General features: G+C 55.4%; 4 protein-coding genes across 4 annotated transcripts; 2 read left to right on the top strand and 2 right to left on the bottom strand.

Moving 5' to 3' along the window:
- Positions 1-73: 73 nt before the first annotated feature.
- Positions 74-4,053, top strand: CD320 (CD320 molecule). The gene is made up of 5 exons (XM_066566304.1): positions 74-235; positions 413-622; positions 1,504-1,566; positions 1,919-2,067; positions 2,400-4,053. Exons 1-4 carry the CDS (start codon positions 148-150, stop codon positions 2,062-2,064), a joined length of 507 nt encoding a protein of 168 aa, XP_066422401.1. The 5' UTR covers positions 74-147; the 3' UTR covers positions 2,065-2,067; positions 2,400-4,053.
- Positions 4,054-5,528: 1,475 nt separating this feature from the next.
- On the top strand, positions 5,529-9,355 carry LOC136566923 (potassium voltage-gated channel subfamily V member 2-like). The gene is made up of 2 exons (XM_066566303.1): positions 5,529-7,097; positions 8,470-9,355. The coding sequence occupies exons 1-2, from the start codon at positions 5,847-5,849 to the stop codon at positions 8,734-8,736; spliced, it is 1,518 nt and encodes a 505-aa protein (XP_066422400.1). The 5' UTR covers positions 5,529-5,846; the 3' UTR covers positions 8,737-9,355.
- Positions 9,356-10,995: 1,640 nt separating this feature from the next.
- On the bottom strand, positions 10,996-24,908 carry LOC136567057 (bone morphogenetic protein 2-like). The gene is made up of 9 exons (XM_066566514.1): positions 24,817-24,908; positions 16,818-17,589; positions 15,714-16,360; positions 14,837-15,369; positions 13,491-13,825; positions 13,239-13,375; positions 12,714-12,836; positions 12,154-12,352; positions 10,996-11,795 (listed from the first exon to the last, which is right to left on the bottom strand). Exons 5-9 carry the CDS (start codon positions 13,747-13,749, stop codon positions 11,389-11,391), a joined length of 1,125 nt encoding a protein of 374 aa, XP_066422611.1. The 5' UTR covers positions 13,750-13,825; positions 14,837-15,369; positions 15,714-16,360; positions 16,818-17,589; positions 24,817-24,908; the 3' UTR covers positions 10,996-11,388.
- On the bottom strand, positions 24,539-26,743 carry POLE4 (DNA polymerase epsilon 4, accessory subunit). Its single transcript, XM_066566515.1, has 4 exons — positions 26,522-26,743; positions 25,633-25,717; positions 25,297-25,338; positions 24,539-24,965 (listed from the first exon to the last, which is right to left on the bottom strand). Exons 1-4 carry the CDS (start codon positions 26,741-26,743, stop codon positions 24,952-24,954), a joined length of 363 nt encoding a protein of 120 aa, XP_066422612.1. The 3' UTR covers positions 24,539-24,951.
- Between the last annotated feature and the right edge of the window lie 1,212 nt (positions 26,744-27,955).

The following is a 27,955-nucleotide window of genomic DNA, read 5'->3' on the forward strand; positions in this document are numbered from 1 at the left end:
GGGCTTCCTCAAGGGCGCGCGCCCACGCCCCGCCCTCGCGAGCACCCCATTGGTGGAAATCGGGGTGGAGCGCACGCGCTTTTCCTGCACATTGCGTTTGTAGCGGCGCGGCGACCCCAGCCAGTCCCTCCGGTGCGGGCCTGCGGCATGGCTGGTCCGCGATTGCTGCCGCCAGGCCTCCCGGTGCTGCTGCTGCTGCTGGCGCTGCCGGTGCTGCCTCTCCCTGCAGGCGACGGTGAGCTGGGGGAGCGGCCGGGCGGGCGGTGCCCATTGGCTCCCCGCGCACGCCCTTCGCTCTCATTGGTTGGAGCCCTCGTGCGCCACGCGCGCGGGCTCCCCTGGTTGCGGGGCGCGGGGGGGCTCTCCCCGCCGGGCCCCCCCCCGCCTCCCCTCAGGCTCGCGTTCCCCGCAGCCGCCCCGTCCCACTGCGGCCCGGACCAGTTCCAGTGCACGCCCGGCGACCCCTGCTTCCCCCTGGGCTGGCGCTGCGACGGCCACCCCGACTGTGACGACGGCGAAGACGAGTGGAGCTGCGGGACCGCGACCGCGGCGGAGCCGAGTCCCGGCGGCCCCGCGGTGACCCTGCCGAGGAGCTCGGCGGTGCCGCCCACCGGCAGCGCAGGTACGGGCCCCGGGGTGCGGGGGGGCCGGCAAGCCGGACCGAAGCCTTTGTTCCCCGCCGTCTCTGGCCGATCCGGGCAGCTGCGGTCACCGCGGGTCACTGTGAGTGGAGGAAGCGCTGTGGGGGACGCGAACCTTCAGCTTCCTTTGGAACGGCAGTGACGCCCCTCAGGGCTCCCTCGGGAAGGGCCTTTGAAGTACATCCTTCCTTCTTCCAGAACATGCAATTCCCAGCAACTCCTTCGAGAAGACACTGGAATCTCTCCACCTCCCGAGCTCCTCTGACCTCTGGGGAATGGGCAGGCTGAAGGGAGGAGGATGAGGAGGAAGTCTGGGCCATCAGGGCTGGCCAGGAGCTGCAGACACAGTGTCTGGGCTTGTGTCCAGCTGTGTCTGCACCCCAGTACTGTCGGTACCAGAGCCCTGGAGCATCCTTTGGCAGACCCGTTGGCTGTCTGGGGTGCTTGGGAAGGCATTTCTGGCTTCCCTCACCCAGGGGCTTCCGAGGCTGTGGAGAGGAGGGGGATTACTGCAGGTGTGAGAGACTGGGTTTGGGTTTGATGTCTGCACCTGTTCAATTGGCAGGTGAGGTGAAGAGCTGCATTTTGGTTGTACCTGTGTCTTCTCAGTGCCACGAGAACAGGCTGAGATGCTGCAGTTCCAGCTCCAGATGGGAAATTTCCCACCTTTCCCTGCTATGCATTTCCTGTAGAACTTTTTTCCTCCAATAGTGGCAGATAAGGTTTTGCTTAAATTGAAAAAGGCCTTTTGGTGCTCTTGAGGTGAGCTGGGAACTCAGGCAGGTGTAGATTGAAGACTGCATTGAGTGCTGACCATAAGGTGAGTTGTAAGCCTCATGGACTTGTTTCTCTTTCCTCACAGAGCCTTCAGCTACGCCTGAGGCCTCTGTGCCATCGAGGAGTACATGGATCTTGATTGTTGTAGGTATGTGAGACTCAAGGGTGCTACATGGTCTTGGACCTACCTACCTTGGGCTATAAATTGAGTATCCTGATGGGATCAATTCCAGACCTCTATCAGGAGCTGCTTTTGCTGCACTGGGAGGACTAAGGGAGGCCTGACACCACAGCTTAGCTATTGCCATGCCTTGGGTGTGTTGTGTCCTTGGAAAGGGCATTCCATGCAATCTGGCACTAGCTTACCTCCTCTCTGTCTGTCCCTTGCCCTCGAGGGACACTGCTTGTCTCTGCTTGTTGGCTCATGGTGTTGAGCAGCAGTGCCCTGTCCCAACACCAGAGCAGTGAGTGGGTTTCTGCTTGTGCACTCTCCTCTCTAGGGCTCCTGATTATCCTGGTGGTGGCAAGTTCTGTGGCTGTGTGGGGTCTGTCCAAAGCAAAACGCAGATCTGACACCTCCAGTCTTGAAAAAGCCTCCAGGGAACAGCTGATGCCTGGCAAGGGCCAGAAAGGCTCCTTGCCCTGAAGGGTAAGTGTTTTGCATCCCATGTGCTCCAAGTGCCCAAGGGAGAAATTTGTTCTTGCCTTGTGTTTCTGGCTTCTAGAGCTTTCCCCTTGGAAGAGGGGTAGGTTTTCCCAGCTTCCCTGATGCTTGTCAACCAGGGGCATGGGGTTTTGGTCTGCCCTGCAGCAGCAGAACTCTCCCCTTTCCTCCCTGCTGCCAAGGACATGGAGCAGTCCTGCTGAGATACTGATCTCCTAGTGTGGGACTTTTTCCTCCACTTTGCATAAATTGAATTCAAACTAGGTTTCTTCCCAAAGGACTGTCAATAACCAGGTGTTTTTCTGGCTTTGTAACAGGGATCCTTATCCCAAGGTGATAAGGTGAGACTAGCCTGGTCTGTCTCTTGCTCACCACAGAGCCTGACTGAATTGGACATCAGCTCTCAAATCCTGTTTGTTACACTGGAATACCAAGAGGATGCTGCCTTTGTAAATGGGTCTTAGATTGTAGGACTGCCTTGGCTCCAGAAATAGCACAAGGCCTTCCCTGGCACTGTCCATCAGCCCTCCCAAAGGTGTCAGAAATGCCTTCATTGTTCTGCATGACAGTTGTTACTGCTTATGCCCACCACTGTGGCCTTGGACTTGAAGATGTTTTTCTCCTTGAAATGCCACGTGCTCTTCAACTGCCTCCTTCCACTTCCAGCCAAGAGCCTTTTTTCATCTGTCCCATTCTTCCCCCTGGATTTTGTCAGGGAACAGGAACTTTCTCACCTATTTCCAAAGGCACTCACTGGCTGCGCAGGTCAGACAAATACTCCATGTTTGCACTACTGTTTGATGCTGCTCAGTCCCCTGCACAAGAGGCTTTTACTCACAGTGCCACTGTGGGGGTGACAGTTGCTCTGGCTTTGCTGTGCAGTCACCTGAGCCCGTGTGGGGCAAGGAGCTCCTCGGCCCTGGGCTGGCAGCTCCTTTCACACTCCCTTCCACTACATCTCCATGCTTGGCAGAGCTGCTCTGCCCACCCCAGTGCTGAATGCTGCATGGGGCTTCTCTTAACACTCTTAATGGCATCTCCTTAAAACTGTTCTGACATGAGTGGTGTCCCTCGAGGGTCCATACTGGGACCAGCGCTATTCCGTGTTTTCATCGGTGTGTAGAGTGAGATCAGGTGGACCCTCAGCCAGTCTGAGGGTGAGACCAGGCTGAGGAGTGCAGCTGGGGAGGGGGATGTCATCCGGAGGGACCTTCAGTTTGCACTTTTGTTAGGGCAAACCCTGGAGAAGAGATGGCTCCAGGGAGCCTTGTTGTGTCTTGTCCATGTCTAAAGGGGGATTGTAAGAAAGATGGAGAGGGGCTTTTCACCAAGACCTGTAAGGACAAGGGGCAGCAGGTACAAACTGACAAACTGGCCTAGGTAGGACATGAAGGAGGGTTTTATGGTGAGGCCCTGGCTCAGGTTGCCCAGAGCAGCTGCGACTGCCTGGGACCAAGCTGGACAGGGCTCTGAGCGTCTTGGTCTAGTGGAGGTGTCCCTGGAAGTAAGTCATGTCTTTGGCCAGGGCTCCACGTGCCACACAGACAGTGTCTGACCCAAGGACTGAGTGCTGTGTATCTCTCAGAACTGACTGCAGGGGCAGATTAGTGCCCAGTGCCTCTGGTTCAGCATTGGCCACGTGTACCTCGCACAAGTGATCACTGAGTGCGCCAAGCTGCTGCCTTGACTGCTGACCTCTGTGCCTTGAGGATGGGAACTTGGCTTGCCAAGCAGACACCAGTCACCAGCCTTGGAGTAGGAGTCTTCCACTCCTGGATAGTGTGTGAGTGCTGCCATACCCCAGGGGAGTAACTTCTATATGTGGTGTGGAGTCCTGAGTTATTCCAGGGCTGCTATTTTTAGTACCAAGGAGTCATTTGCAAGGGCACACACAACCTTCTGTTTCCATAGGGACAGACAGAGATAGCTGTGGTGACTGACACAGGAGAATAAAGAATGTAAAATTAACAAGTTCTGGAGTTTTTATTTTTCCTGGATATGTGCATTTGCATGGATTCTGTATTTGGGAAGCCAAGGGCTGCATAACCTTTGGATTGTCACATCCTGGGAAAGAGGACTTGGGGTGGGTGGGCTGGCATGGGGATGCTGTGAGGAAGCCAGTGCTGCTGTGCCTGCCTGGGACAGATGTGACTCCAGCACACACCAGCTGTAGCAGAGAAAATGAAATACAGGAGCAAAGCAGAGAGGGTGGGGACAGGAAGAACAGATGGCACAGTAGCACCTCTGCTGCTACTGCTGAACCGTGGACAAGTGGGGAGGTCAGCCAAAAACAAGGTGAAAAAAATACTTGAACTTGTCCCTTCTTTGGCAGATGAAGTGGGGAGCACTGCGGGGCAGGAAGGGCTCCAGGAGTCCTGGCAGGACAGGGCTGACTGGGGCCAGTTGAAGCGCTGGTGCTGGCAGGGCCATGTGGCCAAGGTCAGCTGTCAGCAGCCAGTCCCAGACCATGCTCTGAGCTGCAGCTGCTGAGCTGAGCCCGGCTGTTCTGTGGTACAAGGCAGAGCGCTTCCTCCCTGCCATGGGGAGTGAGGCCCTGGGGCAAACTCACAAGACATTGCAGGTTTTGCTTTCTGCTCACTGAGCTGAGTGCTTCGGGGTTGAAAGAAAAACATTTTATGGATTTGTGCCGAAACTCGGGGCTGTGTTTCTGACAGCAATTTCCCTTCCTCTGTCCGGTGCTGGAATTGTTTTTGTTGTTCTAATCCCCAGGCTCAGAGACTTCAATTGTAGTGGAGCCCGAGCTGCTTTTCAGGCCAGGAGCATCTTTGTGCTCCGTGTCTCTGTATTTAATTAGACTAGTTCATGGAGATCAATGTGATGTTTTACATGTTGAAGTAGGATCATGTTTCAGGATAAGACCTCAAAGATCAGCCTGTTGAATTTTTGTTCCCCTTTTACTTGCAAATCCAAAGGATTATTTCCTCCTTTTCAGTTCCAATACTTCAGAGGAACTTTTACTGCCTACTTGCATTTCCAGTGTCCTGTTCCCTGTTCCTGTCCCTGCCTGGGTGAGTTGTGGGGCTGAAGGCTGATGTGACGGCACAGGGCAGGGTCACAGCAGCAGCTTGTCCCTCAGGGAATCTTCTCGGACACTGTGGAGGTGGAGGTTGTGCCTTCACCTCATCCCCTCTAAATCTGCACTGTGGGACTTGAGGGATGAGCTGAGAGGTCATGACCATCTCCCTTCCCTGGCTGTGACAGCTGACAGCCAGGGCAGCTGCATTAGCCTTTAACGAAGGGCTGGTGCCAAGAGCAGCATCTGGTGTGGGGATACAAAGCCAGTACAAATCCTGCATGTCTGCACCTTCCTGTCCCATCAACAGAGGGTAAATTGAGACAAGTTTGTGCTGTTTCCAGTTTGCTATCATGGATGTCCTTCCAGGAAACAGCATCCAGCAAATGCAAACAGCTAATAAAGAACAGAATAAGGGAAAAGAGAAGTGCAGAGCTAGAAATAGTTCCTTACATAAAGGCCTAGTGCCTCAATCTTATTAGTGTCTTAAGGAGCGGGCACTTGGCCGCCTCCGACTGCTCCGATGCAAACCCCAATCAGATCAGCAATCGGCTTTGGGACCCCGGCAGGTGCCACGTGGCACTGGGACACAGCTGTGCCCCTCAGGCAGCCACTGACCGCCCCAGGCTTGCAGCACTGTCCCAGTCAGTGTGTGGCCATGGGAGCGTTCCCATGAAGCTGCTGTCCTGTGGCCGGGAGCAGGAGTCACTGCTGCAGGAGGCTGGGCACCATGAGGCAGCAGCGCACCAGGCGCGCGAGTCTCTCAGCCAGCCTGAAGATCGGGGATCACCGGGGCCGCTGCCGGAACCCGGAGGAAGAGGAATCCTACATCCCATTTGCACAGGATAGCCTGGTAAGGCAATGGAACTCCATGCAGAACGTGGCAGATGGTAACCAGGAGAAGGGCCAGACTCCCATCCAAAGGAACAAGTATCTGCTCAATATTAATGTGGGTGGCAAATTGTTCCAGATAGCTTACAAGGTACTTGCCCAATATCCCATCACCCGGCTTGGGAAGCTGGCACTCTGTACAGACCCCGCGAAGAAGCTGCAGCTCTGTGATGACTACTTGGTGCAGAAGAACGAGTACTTCTTTGATAGAGATCCTTCAATTTTCCACTACATCTTCCACTTCTACCGCAGTGGGGTCCTGTGGGTGATGGATGAGATGTGCCCCAGTAACTTTGTGGAGGAAATCGAGTACTGGGGAATCCATTTAAAATACTCCCAACGCTGCTGCCGGATCCTGTTAGAGGAAAAGCGAGATGAACTCAGTGAGTACCTGAAAATAGAGAAGGAACTGGAGGCAGAACTGGAGCCCCTGGAGTCAGGGACGCAGTTTGATGGCAAGTTTCTGGGCCAGTTTCGGAAGATGGTCTGGAACCTCATTGAGAACCCGTACTCTTCTGTCCCAGCCAAGATCATCGCTGTCATGTCGAGCTTCTTTGTGCTTATCTCCATTGTGGGCATGACACTGAGCACAGTGGAGGAGTTGAAAAACAAGACAGGGAAAATGTGGATGGAGCAGATGGAGATGATCTGTGCCATCTTCTTCACCTCTGAATACCTCATGCGGCTCATATCCGCCTCCAGCTTCAAGAACTTTCTGCGGGCAGCATTTAATGCTATAGACCTGGTGGCCATCCTGCCCTTCTACATCCAGATCCTCTTTGAAAATCTGGATGATGGAGAAATGCAATACCATGAGGAGCTGCACAAGGTGGAAAATGTGAGCAAGCTGGGCAAAGTCCTCAAGCTCATCAAGCTCATGAGGATCTTCCGCATCCTCAAGCTGGCACGTCACTCCACTGGCCTCCGGGCCTTCAGCTTCACCATGCGCCAGTGCTACCAGCAGGTTTGCTGCCTCCTCCTCTTCATTGCCATGGGAGTGTTCACCTTCTCTGCTCTCATACACTCGGTGGAACATGATGTCCCTGGCACTGACTTCACCAGCATCCCCTGCGCGTGGTGGTGGGCAGCGGTAAGGTGTGAGCAGCTTCTTGCAGAGGGGGTGGGGTAGGCTCTGCAGGTGGGGGCTGCCCCAGTGCTCAGGGGATTCACCGCTGCTGCTGGGCAGGAGGCAGGAGGGCCCAGCCTTCCCACCAGCTCAGTAATGGTGGGAGTGCCCTGGTGTTCTGAGAAAAGGAGTCAGAGGTTTGGACTGAGCCCAGAGGCTCAAAAGCTGGTGCTGAGGTGGATAGGGGGACAGAGGTGGTGTCTTGGGAACCTCCAGGGCTGAGTTGAACAAGCGGGATGTAACTCAGCTTTATCTGTCATGGGACCCAAGCACTGAGTGGATGCAGCCTGTGGGTATGGGGACAGCCACCCTGGACAGCCTAAGGCCTGGGCAGCATTGCAGCCCCACTGAGCTCAAGGGGTACAAGAGCTTGTGGGTCTGAGATGGGGAACCCATAGCCACAGTGTGACAATGGCTGCATGTAGCACCCACAGTCACACTGTTCCTCAGCCCATGTCATGAGAGTGGACACAGACTGGGGTGTGCTGCCCATTCACTGCCCTGCTTGTGCCAGGAGCTGGCAGCTCTGCAGAGCTGAGCGCTGTTATAAACCTGGCATTACCTCTGAGATGGGGAGCAGCTAAAGCACTTGAGAGCCACAGGTTATGAGGACATTTTGATTTACAGATTAAATGATCCCACAGATCACTTCTACTCTTATAATCCCCTTTGGCCACTGAAGGCTATCTGCTTCAAATTCATCCCTCCTCAAGGAAGAGTAACATCATCAGGTTCAAGCATTTAAACATCCCAGGCTGAGCCTTTCCCTGGGAGCACAGCTCTCTGCCAAGCCCAAAACTCTCTGGCCTCAGATCTCACCCTAGCCCTGCTCCCCATTTACTAAACATGGTTCATTCCCAGGCAATGCTTCTGTTTCTCCTGGAGGGAGGCTCCAGGAAGCTTTGTTTGTCTGGGGCCAGGCAGCTCACAGCCAGGAAGCTCTGGAGCCACGGCTCTGAGGGGGAAGGAAGCTCCTGCAGATGCTGACTGCTGGGGAAGGCTCAGCTCAGGGGTGTCCAGCTGCCTTTGAAGAGACACACACAGAAAAGCAGCGAGGGAGCAGGGTGTGGCCTCTGATCTGTATTTCTTGGGTTCAGCCAGCCCTTTCCTTCGTCTCTGCAGGCCTGCTGAGCACAGCCTGGTCAGTGGAGCCCTGGCCGTGCAGGTTCTGGAGAGGGGACAGCTCAGCTGGCTGCCATCAGGGTCAGGGTGTGGCACAGGTCACAGGGGACAGGTGGCTCCACAGAGGGGTGGGAGGGAGTGAGTTCCAGCGCCAGCCGGTGGGGTCTGCTGGGCTTGTTGCCATGGGATTTTATCCTTTCCTGTCCCTGCACAGGTCAGCCTCTCCACTGTGGGCTACGGAGACACTGTGCCTGACACAATTCTCGGCAGGATGGTGGCATTTGTCTGCATCTCCTTCGGCATCATCCTCAATGGAATGCCCATCTCCATCCTCTACAACAAATTTTCTGACTACTATGCCAAGCTGAAGGCCCATGAGATGAGCCAGTCACTTCAGCTTTCCAGGAGGATCCAGCTGAAGCAGCGAGTCCTGCGAAAGTTCTCAGAGTGCTGGAGAGCTGACCCCCGCTATTACCGCTGACCACAGGCTCCCCACCCCAGACATCCCCTGTCCTGGCCATCCTCCATGTAGGTCCTGTCCCCCAGGGAGGCTCCGAGCTATGGGCAGAGTCACAACAGTGCTGGGGCTCTGCTGCTGCACAGGGGCTGCTCCCAGCTGGGACCTCTCTCACTGCTGCTGCTGGACAATGCTGTCCTGCAGAGCGGTCAGTCAGGGCTCTTTGTCTGCCCTGGGCTGAGGCAAGGGGCACCCTGACATCACAGGGAGTGAGGATGGGACTGAACTGTCACCTGTGTGAGGCAGGTAGCCCAGTGTGACTCATGTGCAGGTGCTGCTCCATTCCCTGCTGAGTGGGACACACAGAGGCTCCCCCTGCCCAGGGCCCCGGGACTCTCTCCCAGCCAAGCAGCCCAGGCCTAGTCCAGTGTGCAGATTTGAGTGAAGGCCCGGAGGAAAGGCTTGCAGCCATGCATCCTTCCAGCCAAATCTGCTCTTCTTCCCACTGCCCTGGAGTTTGGGTCCTGACTTGGGGTGCTGCTGTGATGGGATCCACAGGCACTATTGGCACACAGAGCTTGTAGCCAGAGCACCCCCAGGAAAAGGATTTAATAAACCAGGCCCAAACCTTCATTGTCATGGATTCTTGTCCAGCCACTGTGTGTGATTCAGTAAACTGCTCATCATTTGGGCTGAGGAGAGGACATCTCCCCAGGGCTCACAACTCCCTCAGTGCAAGGACAGGGCTCTCAGGGATGCAGATGAGCTTGTCTATACATTAGTTTTGGAATGAGGTACCTGGGCCTGGGTGCATTGGAATTGGAGCTGGGATATGCATATGATCAGGACACACTGATTGGCTCTGCCCTGTATTCACATCATGGGAGGCAGTGGGGAACATATCTGGGGGGCACAGGGCAGGGTTTGCCCTCCACTGTGTGACCATGTCCAGTGAAAGGGCTTCCTGAAGGGATATACCCTTCCCTTGGGTGAGATGGAGAGAGGGATCTCGGACTGCGGGGAGGGTTGGTGTGGGGAAGGGCCAAGAGCTGCTGCTGCTGCTCCAGGTGAGCAGGGGGAGGAAACTGGTGCCAGCCAGGCCAGGGTACAGTTCACTCACTAGTGAGCTGGAGATGCAGAGGTGCCAGGGGACTCCTGGTATCAACCTGGGGCTGTGGCTAGGCTGCTGATGTTGGGAATTTGGAAAGAGACTTGGAGGAGCTGAGTGCTCTGGCAGGGACAGCCACACTCCTACTGAGAGCTGGACTGCAGGGGACAAGGGGGCTGTGCCACCAGGTGTGAGGGGACCCCTGCGCTGACCACCAGCACCTATATCCACTCCCTAGTAACCCACATTGATCCCACCCTCTGTACACCTCCCCAGCACTGACCTGACCCCACAGCCTTGGGCGGCTCTGGTTCCACCTCATTTCTCTTCTATGAGGAACGTTCTCTCTGGGCACAGCAGTTTCCTCTGACCATCTCCCCCCAGAGCTCTCCTGCCCCACTGTCCTGGTTTCAGCTGCAATATTGTTCATTTTCTTGGCAGGGGCTGGTACAATGCTGTATTTTAGATTCAGGGTGAGAATATTCTTGATCACACACTGGTCTCTCAGCAGCCAATTGCTGCTAGGAGACAGGCTGGGCACAGATCAGTGGCTGCTGAGCAACTGGGTATTGGGCATCATTTGTCTTGGGGTTTATGACTCCCTCCTTTTGATGTCTCCCTTTTCATTACAAATATTGTTAAATATTACTGTATTTTATTTCCATTATTGAATTTTCAATTGGGTGTCTCAAACCAAACGTTTTACCTTTTCTTCTGATTCTCCTCCCATCCCACCAGGGTGGAGGGGGAGGCCAGTGAATGCATGGTGCTTAGTTGCCACCTGGGGTTAAACCTCAACAGCCACCACTCACCCGCCCCCGCAGCATCATCTCCAGGCACCTCTATAGATCCCCCTATCCCACCCCAGATCCCGTCACCACATTCCCCCAAGCACCCCCATTGCCTGCTCATCTCCCTGCACCCCCAGCTGCAGGCTGATGGTCCTGAGATCGTTCAGCTTTCAAGGAATGGGGACACCCACCCCATCCCCTTGCCCCGGGAGACTGCACTGCAGCTGGATCTTCATCCCTCCATGTGCACCCCCTTCCCTGTGCCTGAGAGATGTCTCCTTGCCCTGTTCCTGGCAGCAGTTCAGAGTCCACAGGCAGCCTTTGGAGAACAGCACTTTAAATAGTTGCTCTGAATTAATTTTACAAGTCACAGCAATGCAGGAATGTACAGACATTTACAGGACATTGTACAGGCAGTTTCCGTCATATATTAGTGCTCTTGTTATATACATATAGTACAGCCCACAGGAGCCTTTGCATGGGCAGAGACACTCATGGCCCTGCACAGGGCACCCCAAAATGGAGCTGCTGCCCTGGGGCTGCTGGTTCACACGGGCTCCTTCGGGTTGGCTTAATCAGAGCTTGGCCCTGAGCCTTCCTTGGCTGGCCCTGTCAGGGGGTGACACCGTCCTGGGCAGGCCCAGCACCCCCTTGCTTTGCTCGTCCCAGTCTCTTTTAGAGGGTTTGTGGGACAGAGACCCCACTGATGCTCCGGAGGGAGTGGGTGCAGCCCCACTGCAGCCCCTGCAGGTGTTTCCAGCCCCTGCTCCTCCTGCCTTAGTGGCAGCCACAGCTCCCGGCCACCATGTCATCGTACTGCTTGAGGACCACATTCTCGTCATCGTCGAAGTAGAGGAGGTTGATGGAGAAGAGCTTGTCGGGCACACAGCAGGGGCTGCTGACGCCCTCACTCAGCTTCAGGGCATTGATGATGGACTGCACTGTGGCATGGTTGGTCGGCCGCATGTTCTCGCCCAGAGGGAAGGGGCAGGAGCCTTTGCAGTGGAAGGCATTGTACCCCCGTGGTGAGATGATCCAGCCAGACCAGCCAATCTCCTCAAAGTCCACGGACAAGGGATGCCTCTGGCAGGGCTGGAGCCGGCCCAGCGAGCGTGTACTGCGTGACCTGCCCAGCTGGGGCACCGGCATCTTGGCAGGGAGATCGGGAGCCTGAGGCGTTAAATCTGTAAGAAAGGAGCATCCGATGTCATTGGCCACTGCGTGAGCCTGGGTGGAGGGAAAAGATACTGCAGGCCCCTCAGCCACCCCTCCCCACAGGTTTTGTCTGCAACCCTCTGGTCACAGCCTGTCACCAGCCCAGACAGAGCCAGCAGGAGGTGGCAGCCTCAGCCTCACGGCCAAACTCAAATCCAGCTTCACATTTGCAAGCAGGCAACACCCCTGAGCAGGCTACACCAGAAAGGAAAGAGCCTCTCCTAACAGCAGGGAAGGAGGTTTGGATTTGAGGAGCCCACATGTGTGAACACCTCCTGAGAAGGGATGTTGGCACCAAGGGAGTCGTGCCAGGCGTGTGGGACCCACCTGGGAAGCCGGCTGTGGGCAGCGACGCTCCGCGGCGCCCATCGTCCGTGAAAAGCACCAACATGGGCTTCTTGCTCTCGTGGTGGCCCCGGCCAGATGCAAACTGCAGCGGTGGGGGGTCAAGTGGGCCCCCCCCCAGGCTCTGGACTGTCACCAGCAAACCCTGGTTGCTGCTTTCATCTTCGGTCCAGTCGCGAACCTGGGGAGCCAAACCAGTGTCACCATGGACCGGGACAGGCACTGCGCCGGTGTTCCCACAGGCAGGTCCCAGGCCAGCAGCAGGACATAGTGAACCGGGACCCCTTGAGGCCACACTCTGTGTGCCATGGGAAGGGATTGCTCTGGGGCTGCAACACAGGGGACACTGTGGCAGGAGCCAGCACCAGCACACCCTGCTGAGCAGTGAGACAAGTTCAGGGAAGGATGAAGCAGCCCCGGGGCTCTTGGCAGGACTATTTCCTCCCCCTCCCAGAGGATGTATCCCCCATATCACTGCAGAGACTGCAGACAGGGAACTACACTGGAGCCTGAAAGGTGAAAACAGAGGAAAAGTGACTCACAGCTGGCGTGATGGCAAAGACCTCCCAGCCCGAGGTTTGCAGTGAGACAAGCCGTGCTGCCAGCAGCTTCTTCCCTCCAGGGGTGTCTGGCTTGTCTTTCTCCAGCACCTGGTACACATTGACCTGGGAAAGGCAAAGGTGGTCACCCCGGTGTATTCTGCCTGAGGGGTTGACCCTGGACAGAAGCGTGGCGGGAGATGGGGAGTTGTAAGCATGGATTTGTAACAACCTTGGTGTGCCTTTGCTGATGTTTGCACAAGCCAGAAGGATATTTAAGAACCTGCCACAGTTAAATCATCATGATTATCTGTGAAACATTTGTTCAAGTGATCCTAGAGCCAGGCTGTGTTCCCACTGCAGGCAAGTGACCACAGTGTGCCAGTGGCACCCCTGGGCACAGGGTGGGAAATAGCTCCATTCCTGTCCCCATCTCCATCTCCATCTCCATCTCCATTCCTGTCCCCATCTCCATCTCCATCCCTGTCCCCATCCCCATCCCCACCTGGTCCCCATCCCTCTCCTCACCTGGCAGAAGTGGTGTCGTTTGGGCCCCTCTGTGACCCTCGGCCAGAGGCGGAAGAGGTGCAGCTCTGCCGTCAGGATCTTCTCGTTCTTGGCCACGCTGGAGAGGACGAACAGGAACCGCATCTCCTCGCTGTGAGCTGGAAAGAAGGATGTGCTGAGGAGAGGAGAACCAGGGGCGGCACCGCCACCGGCCGCGTTCAGCCCCTCCCCACAGACGCATCCCGGCACCAGGGGGACGACCCCCGTCCTTACTTTTCTCCAGGAAGCTGCGGACGGTGTTGCCCTCCAGGATGTCAGGGTTCTTGGTGACACCATCCGCGTTGGCGACAGTGTTGAATAGATCCACCATGTACTGGGGCGGCTGCTTGAAGTGAGTTGGAGGGGCTGGCGGGTCTTCCATGCCAAAGACTTCCAGGAGTTTTTTCAGCGCCTCAGCCCGCCGGATGGCCACGCTGGCTGGGCTCGGGCTCGCCGTGTGGGCCAGGGCCAGCAGCAGCACAGTCCGCAGCATGGCTCTGTGCTCGCTGTGCCTGCACAACTCCCCCGGCCTCCCCGGCGCTGCATTTATAACTCACTGGAAAGCTGGACTGGAGTGAAATATGCACAGGAGCAATCAGGAGAGTAAAGAGAGCTAATTGCCATGCTAACAAGGTGAGAAGCCCGGCTCCCGGGCCCCCTGCATCAATTAGCCCCAGTACACAAGCGGGAGGCAGGACGGCTCACCAGGCACTCCCAAGGCTGCCAGCCAAACGGGGCTCTGGGGCCACCAGCCCCTCGCCAGGGCCTTGGCTGGGCTGCATTTGCTCTCCGTAGGAGACTAACTGGATTTTAATGATGGCACTAATGGGACAAATCGGAGGACCTTTGTGTGGAGGAATGCAGCCCATCAAGATGAGCATCCCCTGCCCGGGCCGGTCCTGCCCCTCTCGCAGCCGTGCTGAGAGCGAGGATCGGGGCGGGGGCTCAGTGCCACCCTGGTGTCCCCCACCATGTCCCTGTCAGTGTGCAGGGTGGGGGCAGCCCAGGCTGTGCGTCCCGCCAGGAGCCGAGGCCACGGGGCAGAGCAGGTTCCAGCAGGGGACCCGGCGGTGCTGCGGCCCCGAGCTCTGTGTGGGCTCACACCGCAGCAACAGCAGCAGCAGCAGCACCCTAAGCCAGCTCCTTTTTTTTTTTTTTTTTTTTTTTAAGAGGCTATTGGCTTCCGGGGAATTAAAAGGCATTTGCTGCTAATTCCTGAATACTTGAACTTTACGAATATCCGAGTAGTGGAATAAAAGCGAATTCTTTAAGTCTTATTCCATAATCACACAGAGAAACTAAGCTGGTGCAGGTGGACATGACACACGGTACAGCTGCCATGGGAATCAACGGAAAAAATTAGCATTAATTAACTAATTCATCAACTGGCTGAAGCCCTGCTAGGACCACCTGATGGGAGACAAGGTGAAGGCTAATGTCCAGCGGTGCCCACAGTTTATTCCAACCCAGAGGGCTGCTAATTATGCAGAACAGGCACGGCGGCACCGACTGGCTGGAGTTAATGGCGAGAGGAAACTATCTGTATCCCCGAGATGCTATCCCTCCTCTTCCCAGCTCACCAGCAGCATGTCCCACAGGATATCTGGGGGTGCCTGCAGAGGACACAGCTCTGCCCCGACACGCTCAGCTCCCGGTTCCCTCTCCTGTCTCCGGCTCCACAGTTTGCAGCCGGGAGCAGCCAACTCGTGCACCCCCAGCCCGTGTCAGACGGCTGCATCCTCCGGGAATGCTGGATGCGGAGGGGCCGTGGAGCTGCACAGCGGAGCCCCAAGGACCTGCAAATTGCCCACGATGTTTATTTTACAAGCTGCAAAACATTTTGTAGAGGGTTCATTTATACCCGCTGGTTAAAGTAGCTTTTATTAAAAAAAAAAAAAAAAATAGCCTTCTCTCATTTACATATCCTACAGACAGTCTGGCGGGGTCTCAGGAGCCCCACCCGCAGCTTCCAGCCCCGCTACCCCCGGCACTCCCGGATGGCACCGACCGTGCGGACTCGGTCCGGAACCTGTGTCTGTCAAAGCCGTGAGAGGCACCGCGTCCCGGGGCAGCTTGTGCCCAAACCAGGCGTTCCTCTCCGTCTTGGAACTCCCTGCAGTTAGAGAAAAAACAGTGCATCCCCAGTACAGCCCCAGTACAGCTCCAGTACAGCCCCAGTACAGTCCCAGTGCATCCCCAGTGCAGCCCCAATGCATCCCCAGTGCATCCCCAGATCCCCAGTACAGCCCCAATGCATCCCCAGTGCAGCCCCAATGCATCCCCAGTGCAGCCCCAATGCATCCCCAGTACAGCCCCAATGCATCTCCAGTGCAGCCCCAATGCATCCCCAGTGCATCCCCAATGCATCCCCAGTACAGCCCCAGTGCAGCCCCAATGCATCCCCAGTACAGCTCCAGTACAGCCCCCCAGTACCCCCCGGCCCCCCACATCCCAGACCTTCTGTTCACACTCAGGAGAAGGGCAGATGCTCTGGAGTAGGATGGGGGAGAAGGGAGGCAGCTTTTTCCTACAGCATGTGTTCCTTACTCCTGGAGTAACTCCACTGTCACCTCCCCCTGGCTGAGCAGAGCAGCTCTTTCTTCCTGCATGGTTTGATTTGCTTCCCTTTGCATGCAAAGAATCCCAGAATGGTTTGGGTTGGAACGGACCTTAAAGCCCTTAAAGCCCATCTCATCCCAACTCCTGCCATGGGCAGGGACAACTTCCACTGTCCCAGGGTGCTCCAAGCCCTGTCCAGCCTGGCCTTGGGCACTGCCAGGGATCCAGGGGCAGCCCCAGCTGCTCTGGGAATTCCATCCCAGCCCCTCCCCACCCTGCCAGGGAACAATTCCTTCCAAATCTCCCCTTTCCCAGTGGGAGCCATTGCCTGGCTCCTGTCCCTGCAGGCCTTGTCCCCAGTCCCTCTGCAGCTCTCCTGGAGCCCCTTCAGGCCCTGCCAGGGGCTCAGAGGTGTCCCTGGAGCCTTCTCTTGTCCAGGTGAGCACCCCCAGCTCTGCCAGGCTGGCTCCAGAGCAGAGGGGCTCCAGCCCTCAGAGCATCTCCATGGCCTCCTCTGGCTCCAACAGGTCCATGTCCTTCCTGTGCTGGGGACACATATTTTTTATGTCTACAATCAACACACAGTCCTGCCTCTTCAGCCTGAAACACCTGCCTGGACCCACCCTGCCCCAGCAACCCCCTGCTCTTCCTGCCCCACAGCTTTGCCAGCAGGTGGGGGACACAAGTGGCACATTCCAGGCTGCAGAAGCCACTGTCAGGACCTGTGTCTGCTGTCCCGGGACACCACAGGCTCTGCAGCCACCTGCCCAACTCAGCCCCATCGCAGCAGGTCCAGCTCTCCCCCTGGCACAGCACAGCGTGGGGGGTGCTCCCCAAACCCTGCTGGGGTGGGTGAGCTGGGGGTGCTCCCCAAACCCTGCTCCGTGTTCCCCCACCCGGGAGCCGCAGATGCGTTGGGTGAGAGGATCGGGAGCAGCTCCCACCTGGCCCGGGTGCGGATGTGCGGGAGGAGAGCGGATGGAGCCCGGCAGCTGTGCTTACCTAAGCAAGCAGGGATCCCCCGAGGAGCAGCTGCCCAAGCACCTTCCCACATCGATTTCCTGCAAAGATTTGCAAAACAAAGGCACAAAAATCCCCTGCAGCACCTCAGCAGGGACACCTCAGGACCCTCCACCCTCCCTCCAGCCTCAGGCTCTTCATTCATCCCCAAAGAAGGGCAGCAGCAAGGCACAGCTGTCAAGAAGTATTTTGGGGGCATAGCAGTGGTTTTTGAGTCAGAAACCCCTGTGCACAAAGGTATACTCAACTAGACAGTCGGGTCTCTGTTAAACTGAAGACATACCTAACAAATAAATATTTTTTAAAATAAATAGTATTGTTCCTTAGTTACTTTTTTAAAGAAATCCTCACTCCAAAGAAAAAGCCATTTGTTCCCTTATGGCCCTGACACATGCACAAATTAGTGGCAGCACAATACATTTTATAGCATAAGAGAATACAAATGTGAGGGTTTTACCACTCTAGTTTGATGCTAGTGTGAAGCTGCCGATGTTAGAGCATCACCTAGGAGCTCAAACCCCACATGAGGGCCCAGCTGAGCCCACCAGAGAGGAGCCAAACCCTTGGAAAGCCACCTTGAGCCGTTCCTCCCTGTGTCCTGCAGAGCTCTGGACAACTTCATAGTATTCCACCTGGGAGACACAATTGCATTTTTCCTTCATTTAGCAGTTCTCCGGGGTCTAAACCATCTCCCCACCACGTGGGTTTTTGACCAGAGCAGTGCTGAATTTTGTGGGCACTCAGAAAAGTCCATCTGCAAGGAAACAAGATGGAAAATGAACTTGGAGCTGCACCCGAGTTTCCTGTGGCAGCAGCTCAGACCGCCCAGCTTTAGGCATCCAGCACCCTCTGGGTGCCAAAAGGCTGTTCTCTGTGTCAGGGTCCCAGCTGGGAGTTTGGGGCTCATTCCTTCACCAGCTCAGGGCCTTAGTGGTAGGTTTTGTTCCTCCATACCAGTTTCAGACCATGAGGAAAGGGACGTTATTGTGGGTGCAAGTTGTGACTGCTGTCCTTGATCCTGTGAAAGCCCCAGCTGTGGGGAGTGAGCACGTTATCTCTGAGAAAAACTGTATTTGAACACAAAATATTGATGGCAGCACTTTTTCAGAGCCACACTCTCACACCAGGGATGAGGGAATGGGATTTAGCATTAATTCATTCAGCAGTTCCCTCTGGATTTGCCAGGGACTGTGCCCTGAATGGGCTTCTCAGATGCTGGAGCCAGGGTCAGGGGCTCTCCTGGAGATACATTCCCCAGGCATCTGCACAGGTTTGCTCTGAATGGGCTCCAGGTGTGGCATCTGCCACTGTGGGGAAGGGAAGGGAAGGGAAGGGAAGGGAAGGGAAGGGAAGGGAAGGGAAGGGAAGGGAAGGGAAGGGAAGGGAAGGGAAGGGAAGGGAAGGGAAGGGAAGGGAAGGGAAGGGAAGGGAAGGGAAGGGAAGGGAAGGGAAGGGAAGGGAATGGAATGCCCCAGTTCTGGGTGTGGGATAAAGGAAGGCTGGTAGCAGAGAGGTGGAAGGGGGAGGTGGACAATGACCCCAGCTCTGGGGGTGCAGAACAAAATCCTGCTTTGCCTTTTCTTTCCCTATTCCAGCTTTAACTCAATGAAAAATTCCCAGGGCACTAAAGCAGTTCTGTCTGGATTTGACATTCCCGGTTTGGTTGCAGGCAGCTGGGGGAGGAGGGGGGAAGAGGGCTCTGGGTGGACACACCAACAGCCACATCTGTGTGCTCACCACCACACCAGGACATGCCACCGTGGCAGGGTGGCCCAGGCAGGGCCTCAGCAACTGGAGAGAAGGGACAAGGGTCTCCAGCTGCACCGACATCTCCTTGGAAGGGCAGAGGCACTGACTGTCCTGCGTGGCTCAGCCTTGAGCTGATGTTCTCTGCAGAAAGAAACAATATTGTTTCTGTGCTAAATCTCCTGGCTTTTCTCCCTTCACCAAGTAAATTAGGGTTAAAAATCTGCATTGCATGAGCTAGAGGAGGGGGAGAAGGATGGCTGAGCTGATGGCCAAGTGAGTTTGGGCTCTATCTAGGACCTGGTCCTGCCCTGCCCCAGCCCTTGGGTGTACATCCTTCGGGGTTTGTTTGGCTCCTGGCTTTGAACGGGTTTTGAGAGTTTCCTGCCCCCTCACAAATACTACAGCAGCTGCTGGAGGGGATTTCTTTGTTCCAGGATGGAGCTGTTTCCAGGGGAAGGAAAAGTGATTTCTGAAAGCAAGTATCTCTGGGTGGGACACAAAATGACAATGGATTTCTGGACGTCAGTGATTCTGGGTGAGATTTTAGCATACTCCTCCCGCCCCGTCCCCCCACCCCCGCCCCATTCCTCTGATGATTCCAAATTTTTACCATGACACTGAAAGTATCAGCCCGACTTTATGCGGGAAGATGCAGAAGGAAAGTGGAGAGACTGCTCCAGGGCAGAGGCGAAGCTGGTGGCCAGTCCACATTTGCCAGCCCTGAGCTATTACTGTGACTGAGATTCTCCCTCCCCACTCCATTAATTCCCCTCCCCGGGGCAACAGAATTGTCCAGCACCTTCCACTAACACGTCTGGGAAGTAAATGCTGATTCTCCCAGCTCTGGAAGAAAGCACTTCACGCTGCCTAATTGCCTTTTCCACTTGCGGCGGGATAAGCAGCAGCTGCTGCAGCTGTGCCGCCTCCTGCGCTGCCCAGGAGGGGACCCGGCCTCAGGCAGAGCCACTCCCGGCCCCTCCAGCTCCCGGAGTCGTGGAATGAATTCCCGGGCCCTGCGCCGCTCCCTGGGCTCAGCTCAGCACTGCCGCGGTCTCTGTCCCTCCCTAGCGGCGCTGCCACAGCCCGGCCGCAGCAGCTGCCGGGAGCTTTGAACGGATTGGCTTTCAGAAATGCCAAAAAATTACATCAGAAAATTCCAGGACTGTGGAATTTGTCAAACAATTGTGGTAAATCATTTCAACACCACTTTCAATTCTGAGAAAATCAGTTCATCTCCACTGACGTGTCTGGGTTATTTTATGGGTGAACTCACGAGACAGCTCACCAGTTCACAATGAATGAGTTCAGCTTTGTCCCAGGGGGAGGTTTTGACCCATCTGGAATGATTTCTTTTGGAATCTCCATTTCCAAGTGATTTTTGAACCAGCAGTGTAATTCACTGGTACTAAAAGGGCATTTTAGAGTGTCAGTAAGGAAATTGAATTTTCCAGTGCACTGTTTCCAGCAGAGCTTTTATTATCAAGTTGGTTTCCTTGCTTTGATTGGGAGGGTTGGAGCAGAGACCCCCGAGGTCCCTCCCAGCCTGGGTTACTCTGATTCCATGCTCTCTGGCTAGAGGACCTTTCCCTGTATATGAGGTGCCTGTATCCCCATCCTCACCCATGCACACAGCAGAGAATTATCACTGTGCTTGCAGACCTGTGTGGTAAAGGCCCAGCAACAGGAAACTCAACCCCAAAACACAACCCCAATTCTCCCAAAGGCAGGGGCTCTGCTCAGCAGACTGGGTGCCCTGAGCTTGGACACTGGTGCTGGTCACACAAGAGGGCTTGTTCCCATATTCCCAGAGGGAGGGAGGGAGCAAGGGAGGAAGAGGAGCTCTCCCCGCACTGTAGGTTGGGTCAGAGCATTTCCCCAGGTTAATTGTGACCTCCCAAGGAGAGTCTGGAAAGGTTTTCAGGGCCAGGAGCCAAAGCCATCCCTCAGGGCAGGTGCTGCAGTGGCAGACCTCTACCACCCCCACCTCCCTCAGGCCTCCGAGGAACTGGAGCCACCACCCAGGTGCAGCTCACAGCACCCCCGGGGCAGGAACACTGGGCTCTCCTCTGCAGCACAGGGCAGGGCCAGGGGACACACCCACATCAAAACTGCTCGCATACCTTTTATGACAAGTTGACCCCACGTGGTTGACCCAGGAAAGCCAGTTAATGTAATCTTTTTTAATTTCAGTAAAGTTTTTGATACTGTCTCTCCCAGGATCCTTCTGGACAAACTGTCCATCCCAGAGCCAGATAAACACATCATGGGATGGGTGAGCAATGGGCTCATGGGTCAGGCACAAAGGGTGACAGTGACTGGGGTGACATCAGGCTGGCACAAGTCACCAGTGAGGTTCTGCAGGGCTCCATCCTCCCTGTGCTCTTCAACAGCTTCATAAATGTCTTGGATGCAGGACTGGAAGGGACACTGAGCATTTTCACAGACGATGCAAAACTGGGAGGAGCTGCTGACTCCCTCAAAGGCACGGAGACACCGCAGAGAGACCTCAGGAAATCAGAGGGCTGGATCATCACCAACCATATGCAGCTCAACAAGGGAAAATGCCAGACCCTGCAAGTGGGATGGGGCAGCCCTGGATGCAGGGACAGACTGGGAATGAGAGGCTGGAGAGCAGCGCCGTGGGAAGGGCCCTGGGGGTCCTGGTCAGGGGCAAGTTGGATCTGAGTCACTGCTGGGCCCTGGCAGCCCCAAGGGCCACCCTGTGCTGGGGGCACCAGGCCCAGGGAGGGATTGTCCCACTCTGCTCTGCCCTGGGGCAGCCTCACCTCCAGTGCTGGGGGCACTTTGGGCACCACGAGATCAGAAGGAGCCAAAGCTGTTGGAGAGTGCCCAAAGGAGAGCAACAAAGATGGTGAAGGGCTTGAGGAGGAGCCATTTGAGGAGCAGCTGAGGGCACTGGGTCTGTTCAGCCTGCAGGAGACTGAAGAGAGACCTCATTGCAGTTACACCTTCCTTGTGAGGGGAACAGGAGGGGCAGACACTGATGTCTCCTCTGTGGTGACAGTGACAGGCCCCAAGGGAATGGGCTGAAGGCATGTTGGGGAGCTTGGGGCTGAGTATTAGAAAAAGGTTCTTCCTCCAGACGGTGCTCAGGCACTGCAACAGGGAATGGTCAGAGCACCAAACCTGACAGAGCTCCAGAGCACTTGGACAATGCTCTGGGGCACATGATGTGACTCTTGGGGATGGCTCTGTGCTGGGCAGGGAGTTGCACTTGATGATCTCTGCAGGTCCCTTCCAACTCAGCATATTCTGTGATTCTATGATTACATTTTCATCATTATTTATTCTTCTAAAGTTGGTGTCTCTGGAGCTGACAAGCTGTCACTGCTTGTAACAGCTCTTAATTTGGATAATTTTATCATTCCTATTGTACACAAGGAGCTGGTATTTGGCAAACACTAAAGGTTAAATTTGTGCAAGTGGTGCTCCTGTGTACTGAAAAATCCTAAGAAACCTCAGAGAGTAAATCTTGTGTCCTTACAGCCACTGCAAAGGGGAACAGGGCCCACAGACTGCTGCTGAACACCACAGACTTTTTTCTGATGAACAAATGGAGCTCCCTTCTACTTCATCTGCTTTCTCTACTTTTACAGGGCAGCTTGTTGTTTACCTACTGATAGCACTTACAACATCAATCCTGGGAAGCAAAAGCCTGAAGTTGCCCTGAACTTATGCAGCAATAAACAGGGAATTCAAACACAGGATCAACCATGGTGCAGCTCAGGTCCAGGGAACTGAGCCCCTTTGTGCAAAGGAACAGACCCAGGGGTCAGGCTACTCATCAATTCCTGTGCTACAAAAGATGTTTTAAGTGTTGGATTATCTGGGCAACAGGTCCCCAGCACATTTCTGTCCTTAATCCCCCAAGGGAAAAGCCAGTTGGAAAACTCCAACATAAAAAAGCCAAGGGATGGGCAGGATGTGAGTGTGGAAGCATCAAGAACCTTGGTTTCTGGAGGGTGAAGGGGAACTCAGAGGAGCTGTAGCTGTCACATCCCTGGCAGTGCCCAAGGCCAGGTTGGACAGGGCTGGGAGCAACCTGGGATAGTGGAAGGTGTCCCTGCCTGTGACAGGGGTGGAACAAGATGAGCTTTAATGTCCCTTCCAATCCAAACAACTCCATGATTCTGGGAACTCACCGTGCCCAACATGGAGGAAATGGCTCTGCCTCCTGCAGCAGCCCCTCTCTGCAAACAGATTCCCATGTTCCTGCACTCTGCTGACAGCTCCTGCACCTGCACTCACAAACCACTGAGCCCAGCATTACCCCAGGTACAATTCTCCTTCTTTTCTGCCTGAGCTGGGATGAGGCACTGAATGCCCAGCACAGGTCCAGCTGCTCCTTATCCTGAACAAAATGGCTGCAGCACAAAGAAGAAATTTTGTTACAGACATGACACATCTGACCCTGGCTGGGTGGGCCGAACACCCTGTTTAGTTACTCCAGGAAAACACTCTGGCACTGTTTCTCTCACTGTTCATCTGCTCTCTTTATTTCTACCTTACTGCAGACTGGGGTGAAAGGAGTCCCCTCCCACAGCACAAAGGAGCTCATGGGCACTAAACCCGCAGACTCCTGCACAGCAGCTTCTGACACAAACCCCACACTGCCTGCCAAGGGCAGTCCCCCCTCTGTGCTGCTCACTGAGGAAAGCACAGACCAACCACAGCAGCAGCATGTGTGAGCAGAGCCCACCACAGCCCCACAGCACAGCCCCTGCCCTCCCAGCCAGAGGCCAAAGCAGTGCCAAGGCCAAGAAGGGAAAAGGAACTTACAGGCAAAGATGGGAGCCTGCAAGAGCCCTGTGAGGATGACCCACAGCTCGTGGGTCCTGCCGTGCTGCACCCTGGGAAGCACAGGAAAGTCTCCAGTCCCTCTGACACATATACCTGCCCTCCCTGGCAGGTGAGAAGGTGAACAGCTCTGAGCCACACAGGCTCACACATCCTGGCCAATGTCCCGATTGTGATCTGAACAAACACCTCGGCCCTGGGAAATGAGCATCTCTCCCACATGATCAGGATTGTGCTCCCAGCCTGGATCAGGCTCTTAGCAAACTTCTAAGTGTTTCTTGAGAGCCACTGGATTTGCTGACAGCCTGGGGAAGCTCCCTTGAGGGGTCCTTGTTCTTATCACCACTTCCAAACTAATTTAAGTTTGTGGTGACTGGGAGCCACTCTCAAATACCCTCATTGGAAAGAACATGCATCCTTCATCCTCCTTCATCCCATTCAATGGTTTTATCTGGGGACAACCCACACCAAGCAGAGTCAGAGCTGGCACTTGGGCAACGTTGGGAACACAGCAGGACATGTCCCAGCAGTGATGGCAGCATGTCCCCCACAGCCACACAGTTCTGCTGTTAACTCCAGGCAGGAAAGCTCCAGTTAAAGTGGGAAAGCTCCAGTGACCAGAGTCCTGGCAGGGCTGCTGCCCATGTGCTGCCAGGGCCTCTCAGACAGGGCTGGTGGCAGCAGCGCTCCTGAACAAGGATGGACTCAGCTCCTCACCAAGAACTCAGGGTCTCTGCACCAACTCCTCCAGGCACAGGGCAGGGAACAGATCCAGGGCCCAGGGAAAACGTTTTGCCAGACTCAGGAGTGAGAGCACACAAGAGAACAGTGATGGCAGCATGGACACTCCCCTGGCATTCAAAATGAGGTTTGGGGAGTTGGGTTGGGTTTTTTTCCTACAATTACTTACAAGTGCAACAGTCACAGACGCTTAGAGAAGCTGCACAGCCCTCGGGCCAAGCCGAGCTCCCCTGCTCATCCCCAGCTCCTGGAGGACAGCTGGGTTTCTCTGGAATGGATGCCTTGAGAAAAAAATTAGCAAAACCAAAATGCTAGAGAAGGCATCCTATCAAAACTAAACCATTTCCCACCAGGCTACAGGAACCACAGCCCAGAGCAGGAATCAGCACAGCTGCTCAACAGCAACAACATCAACAATTTAATTGTGTTAAGAGACAAACATATTAACAAAATCCACATTTAAATAAAAAAAAATCCTTGTGCCTGGGCACCTGAGCCAAGCCACTCTCTGTTCACAGCTCCATGGTGCTGCAGAGTATCCAGAGAGGCTGGGACTGCTACTGGGAGTAACTGCTGTGTAACCTGGCCAGAGCAGAGAGCTGCACGGCAGCCACATGGGAAGGGACATACAAAATAGTTATGAAAAAATATCCATTTTAAATAAAGAACTTACAACAACTTCAACTTTATAAAAAATATCATGGTTGCCATGTCTCAATTCTAGGAGTTATTTTTGAACTCTCAGCATCCTGTTTTCCATCTCACACCACCTCTGCAGTCTCTCCGGAGAGCTCTGTTTCTGTCCAGCTCAGTCCAAAGTACCTGAAAATGAAAAAACACATTAAAGTCTCAAGAATTAGAAGTGCAGTTCTGTGAACAAATAAATCTTGTTTACAAACTGGCAAAAGAAAATGCAGTAACTTTAAAGTTTAAGCAAATCACACATGAGTAAAACCAAATCCAGCAAAAATAAAACACCCAACTACTACACATGCCTCAGGGTCCAGCTGAGCCATTCCAGTGCTCAGAGGGGCTCTGCAAGCCACACTAGGAATTACTGAGGATGTGGAAACAGAGAGCTTCGCAAATTATTCAGTTCTTTCTCCCCTAAGTAGATTATTACACAAAATACTGAAATCAAGTAGAAACTCACCTTCCAAAAAAGCAAATTCATCAATAGCTTCAATGGCATTATCTGAAAAGCAAATTGAGAACAATCAAAATACATAAACCAACTCCATATTTGCATCTGTTTCAAACTACAGCATTTGAAATTACATAAGAGCACAGTGACCAATTTCAAAGAGATTTATTTGTTTTGGAGATGGTATTTGAAATTATTAGTGTAGTCTTTGGTAGAAGTTTTTCTCCCCCATCTTCAGGGAAAGAAAGAATAAATCCATAATTACTTCAGCACCTCCAGACAGGTGGACAAATCCCCCATTGGAGCAACCCTTTCCTAAGAACAGCACAGAATATGCTCCCATACCCAGGTCTTTTCTTTGCAGCGTTTTCCTTTTTCCTTGCTGGGCATACACATAAGCATCTTTGGCTATGGTTTCAACAAACAGCTCCTGGAAGGCAAAACAGGACAGGTTCACACAGGAGAGGAGAAAGAGAATATCCTGAGGAGAAAGAAAGGTCCTACAAGGCTTCAGGATTAGATCAGAATCTTCATCCTAACATTACCATTCCTAGTAAACAGGTCTGAAAATACCAAAGGAAATGGCTGGACAGTGATGCACAGGACAAGCAGTGAGTGAGAAAGCTGGGAAGCTCCCACATTCTCTGGGAGACCCACTCCACACCAGGGGCTCCCAGGGCACCTTCTGAAGGGGGAAAGGTGTCCTGTGCTCTGGAGATGAATCATGGAATCCTTCAGGTGGAGAAATACCTCTAAGATCATTGTGTCCAACCATCAGCCCGGCACCACCTCCACGTTCACCCCCATCCCATGTCCCCAAGTGCTACATTTTTTGAACAGTTCCAGGGACGGTGACGGCCCCGGGGAGCCTGTGCCAGAGCTTGACACCTCTCTCCATGAAGGAATTTTCCCAATATCCTAAACCTCCCCTGGCGCAGCCTGAGGCCATTTCCTCTTGTCCTGTGCCTTCCTGCTTGGGGGAAGCGACCGACCCCGGCTGCCTCCTCCTGTCAGGGAGTTGAGCAGAGCCACAGGGGCCCCCCTGAGCCTCCTTTTCTCCAGGCTGAGCCCCTTTCCAGCCCCCTCAGCTGCTCCTGGAGCTCCAGACCCTTTCCCAGCTCGGGCCGGCCGCAGCCGCCCCGCGGGTCCCTGAGAGAAGGAAAAACCTCCTGGGCAAGACCGAGCAGCATCCCCTCAGCGACCCGGGCCCAGGACCCGCGGGGCCGCCCCTCACCGTGGCCCGCGCCAGCACGAACACGGCCTCCTGGCTGGCCAGGGTCACGTCCGGGTCCGCCTTCACCAGCGCCTTCACCCGCGCCAGCGGCAGCCGGGCCAGGCGGGCCGGACCCGGGCCCTGCTGCCCCGCGGCCGCCGCCTCCTCTCCGGGCGCCGCCGGCTCCGCGGGCCCCGGCCCCGGCCCCGGCCCTGGCCCCGGCACGGCCGCCGCCGCTGCCATCCCGCCCGAGCGCTGCGCCTGCGCGGGGCCGCGGGCCGGGCTCGGCGGGGCCTCGCTGCAGCCTCGGCCGGGCCCCGCAGCGCTGGCGGCCCCGAGCGCGGCCCCTCCTCCTCCGCTTCGGGCCGGCGCCAAACAGCGGCTCATCTTCCCCTTCATCCCAGCCCCACACACGGCCCCTCATCCTCCCCTTCACCATGTCCCATAACACAGCCCGCACAGCCCCATCCCGGCCCTCCCCACTGAGGGCCCTCGGTGCCTCCCTGCCGTCCCCGTGGCCCAGCACGGACAGGGACGTGCCCTCCCCGTGACAGCGGCAGGAGCAGTGGGGCAGGTGGGGGTGGCCCTCACTGCTGTCTGTCCGTGCTGTGCCCCAGAGTCAGCTCCCCGTGGGTGCCCTGTGGGGCCTCCCAGCACCCCCACTCCATCCCATCTCCAGCTGGTGAGATCAAGCCCTTCAATGCTCCCCAGGGCACCCACCACCCTCCACAGGACCCTCAGGACCACCTCCCTTGGCCAACAGGTGCCTGCCCCAGCCTTCCCCATGTCCTCAAACTGTGTTTTATCCTTAAACCATCTGCAGGCAGGAGCCGCCTCGGGCACTGCCGGTGGGACACTGTCCCAAAGGGCTGCAGGGACGCACAGATCTGGAGCAGGGACACCAGCACCAACCAGCAGGCCGAAGCACCCCTGCCAGGGTGTCAGACCGTTCCTGCCTCAGAGGCAGTAAACGGTGACACTAGGACAGTTCAACCCTGTGATGGCCCAACACAGCACCCTGCAGTGCACAGCTTCCCCTTGCTTCCCAGAGGAATTAGGCTTTTCAGCCGAGCTCATGTCCCCCATGAAGAGCCTAATTCCAGGAAGCCAAGGCCCTCACCCAGCTTTTCTGTGCTCAGCTGTGCACCCTCTGCAGCTCCCTGCCCTGCAAGTCCTGTGCAGCTTTGAGACCTGACCTGCAGAGGAATCCTGAGCCACCACCGGACAAGGACATTGCCCACCCTCCTGCTCCCATCTCCTCACATCCCACAGTCACTTCCCAAAACTGGGGCTCTCCTCTTATGGCCAGCAGGACTTGGTGGGATGCAAGTGTCAAACAGCAGCAGAGCCAAACTAGCAGTGTACCAAGAGCTGCTCCTCCTCCTCTTTCTCCTCCTCCTTGTGCGGTCTCATCAAGCAAAAGCAACTTCCTGGCATTGCACACAGCTCCTCACC

The sequence above is a fragment of the Molothrus aeneus genome, chromosome 27 (assembly GCF_037042795.1).
Source record: "Molothrus aeneus isolate 106 chromosome 27, BPBGC_Maene_1.0, whole genome shotgun sequence".
Classification (NCBI taxonomy): Eukaryota; Metazoa; Chordata; class Aves; order Passeriformes; family Icteridae; genus Molothrus; species Molothrus aeneus.

Excerpts from the sequence above, each read along its gene's own strand:
- CD320 (XM_066566304.1), top strand. The coding sequence starts at position 148 with ATGGCTGGTCCGCGATTGCTGCCGCCAGGCCTCCCGGTGCTGCTGCTG. Across the intron at positions 236-412 it reads GCCTCTCCCTGCAGGCGACG|CCGCCCCGTCCCACTGCGGC; the intron begins GTGAGCTGGGGG and ends CGTTCCCCGCAG. Across the intron at positions 623-1,503 it reads GCCGCCCACCGGCAGCGCAG|AGCCTTCAGCTACGCCTGAG; the intron begins GTACGGGCCCCG and ends CTTTCCTCACAG.
- LOC136566923 (XM_066566303.1), top strand. The coding sequence starts at position 5,847 with ATGAGGCAGCAGCGCACCAGGCGCGCGAGTCTCTCAGCCAGCCTGAAG. Across the intron at positions 7,098-8,469 it reads GCGCGTGGTGGTGGGCAGCG|GTCAGCCTCTCCACTGTGGG; the intron begins GTAAGGTGTGAG and ends GTCCCTGCACAG.
- LOC136567057 (XM_066566514.1), bottom strand. The coding sequence starts at position 13,749 with ATGCTGCGGACTGTGCTGCTGCTGGCCCTGGCCCACACGGCGAGCCCG. Across the intron at positions 13,376-13,490 it reads CCGCAGCTTCCTGGAGAAAA|CTCACAGCGAGGAGATGCGG; the intron begins GTAAGGACGGGG and ends CCTTCTTTCCAG. Across the intron at positions 12,837-13,238 it reads AACGACACCACTTCTGCCAG|GTCAATGTGTACCAGGTGCT; the intron begins GTGAGGAGAGGG and ends TGCCTTTCCCAG.
- POLE4 (XM_066566515.1), bottom strand. The coding sequence starts at position 26,743 with ATGGCAGCGGCGGCGGCCGTGCCGGGGCCAGGGCCGGGGCCGGGGCCG. Across the intron at positions 25,718-26,521 it reads TCGTGCTGGCGCGGGCCACG|GAGCTGTTTGTTGAAACCAT; the intron begins GTGAGGGGCGGC and ends TTTGCCTTCCAG. Across the intron at positions 25,339-25,632 it reads GCTGCAAAGAAAAGACCTGG|ATAATGCCATTGAAGCTATT; the intron begins GTATGGGAGCAT and ends TTTGCTTTTCAG.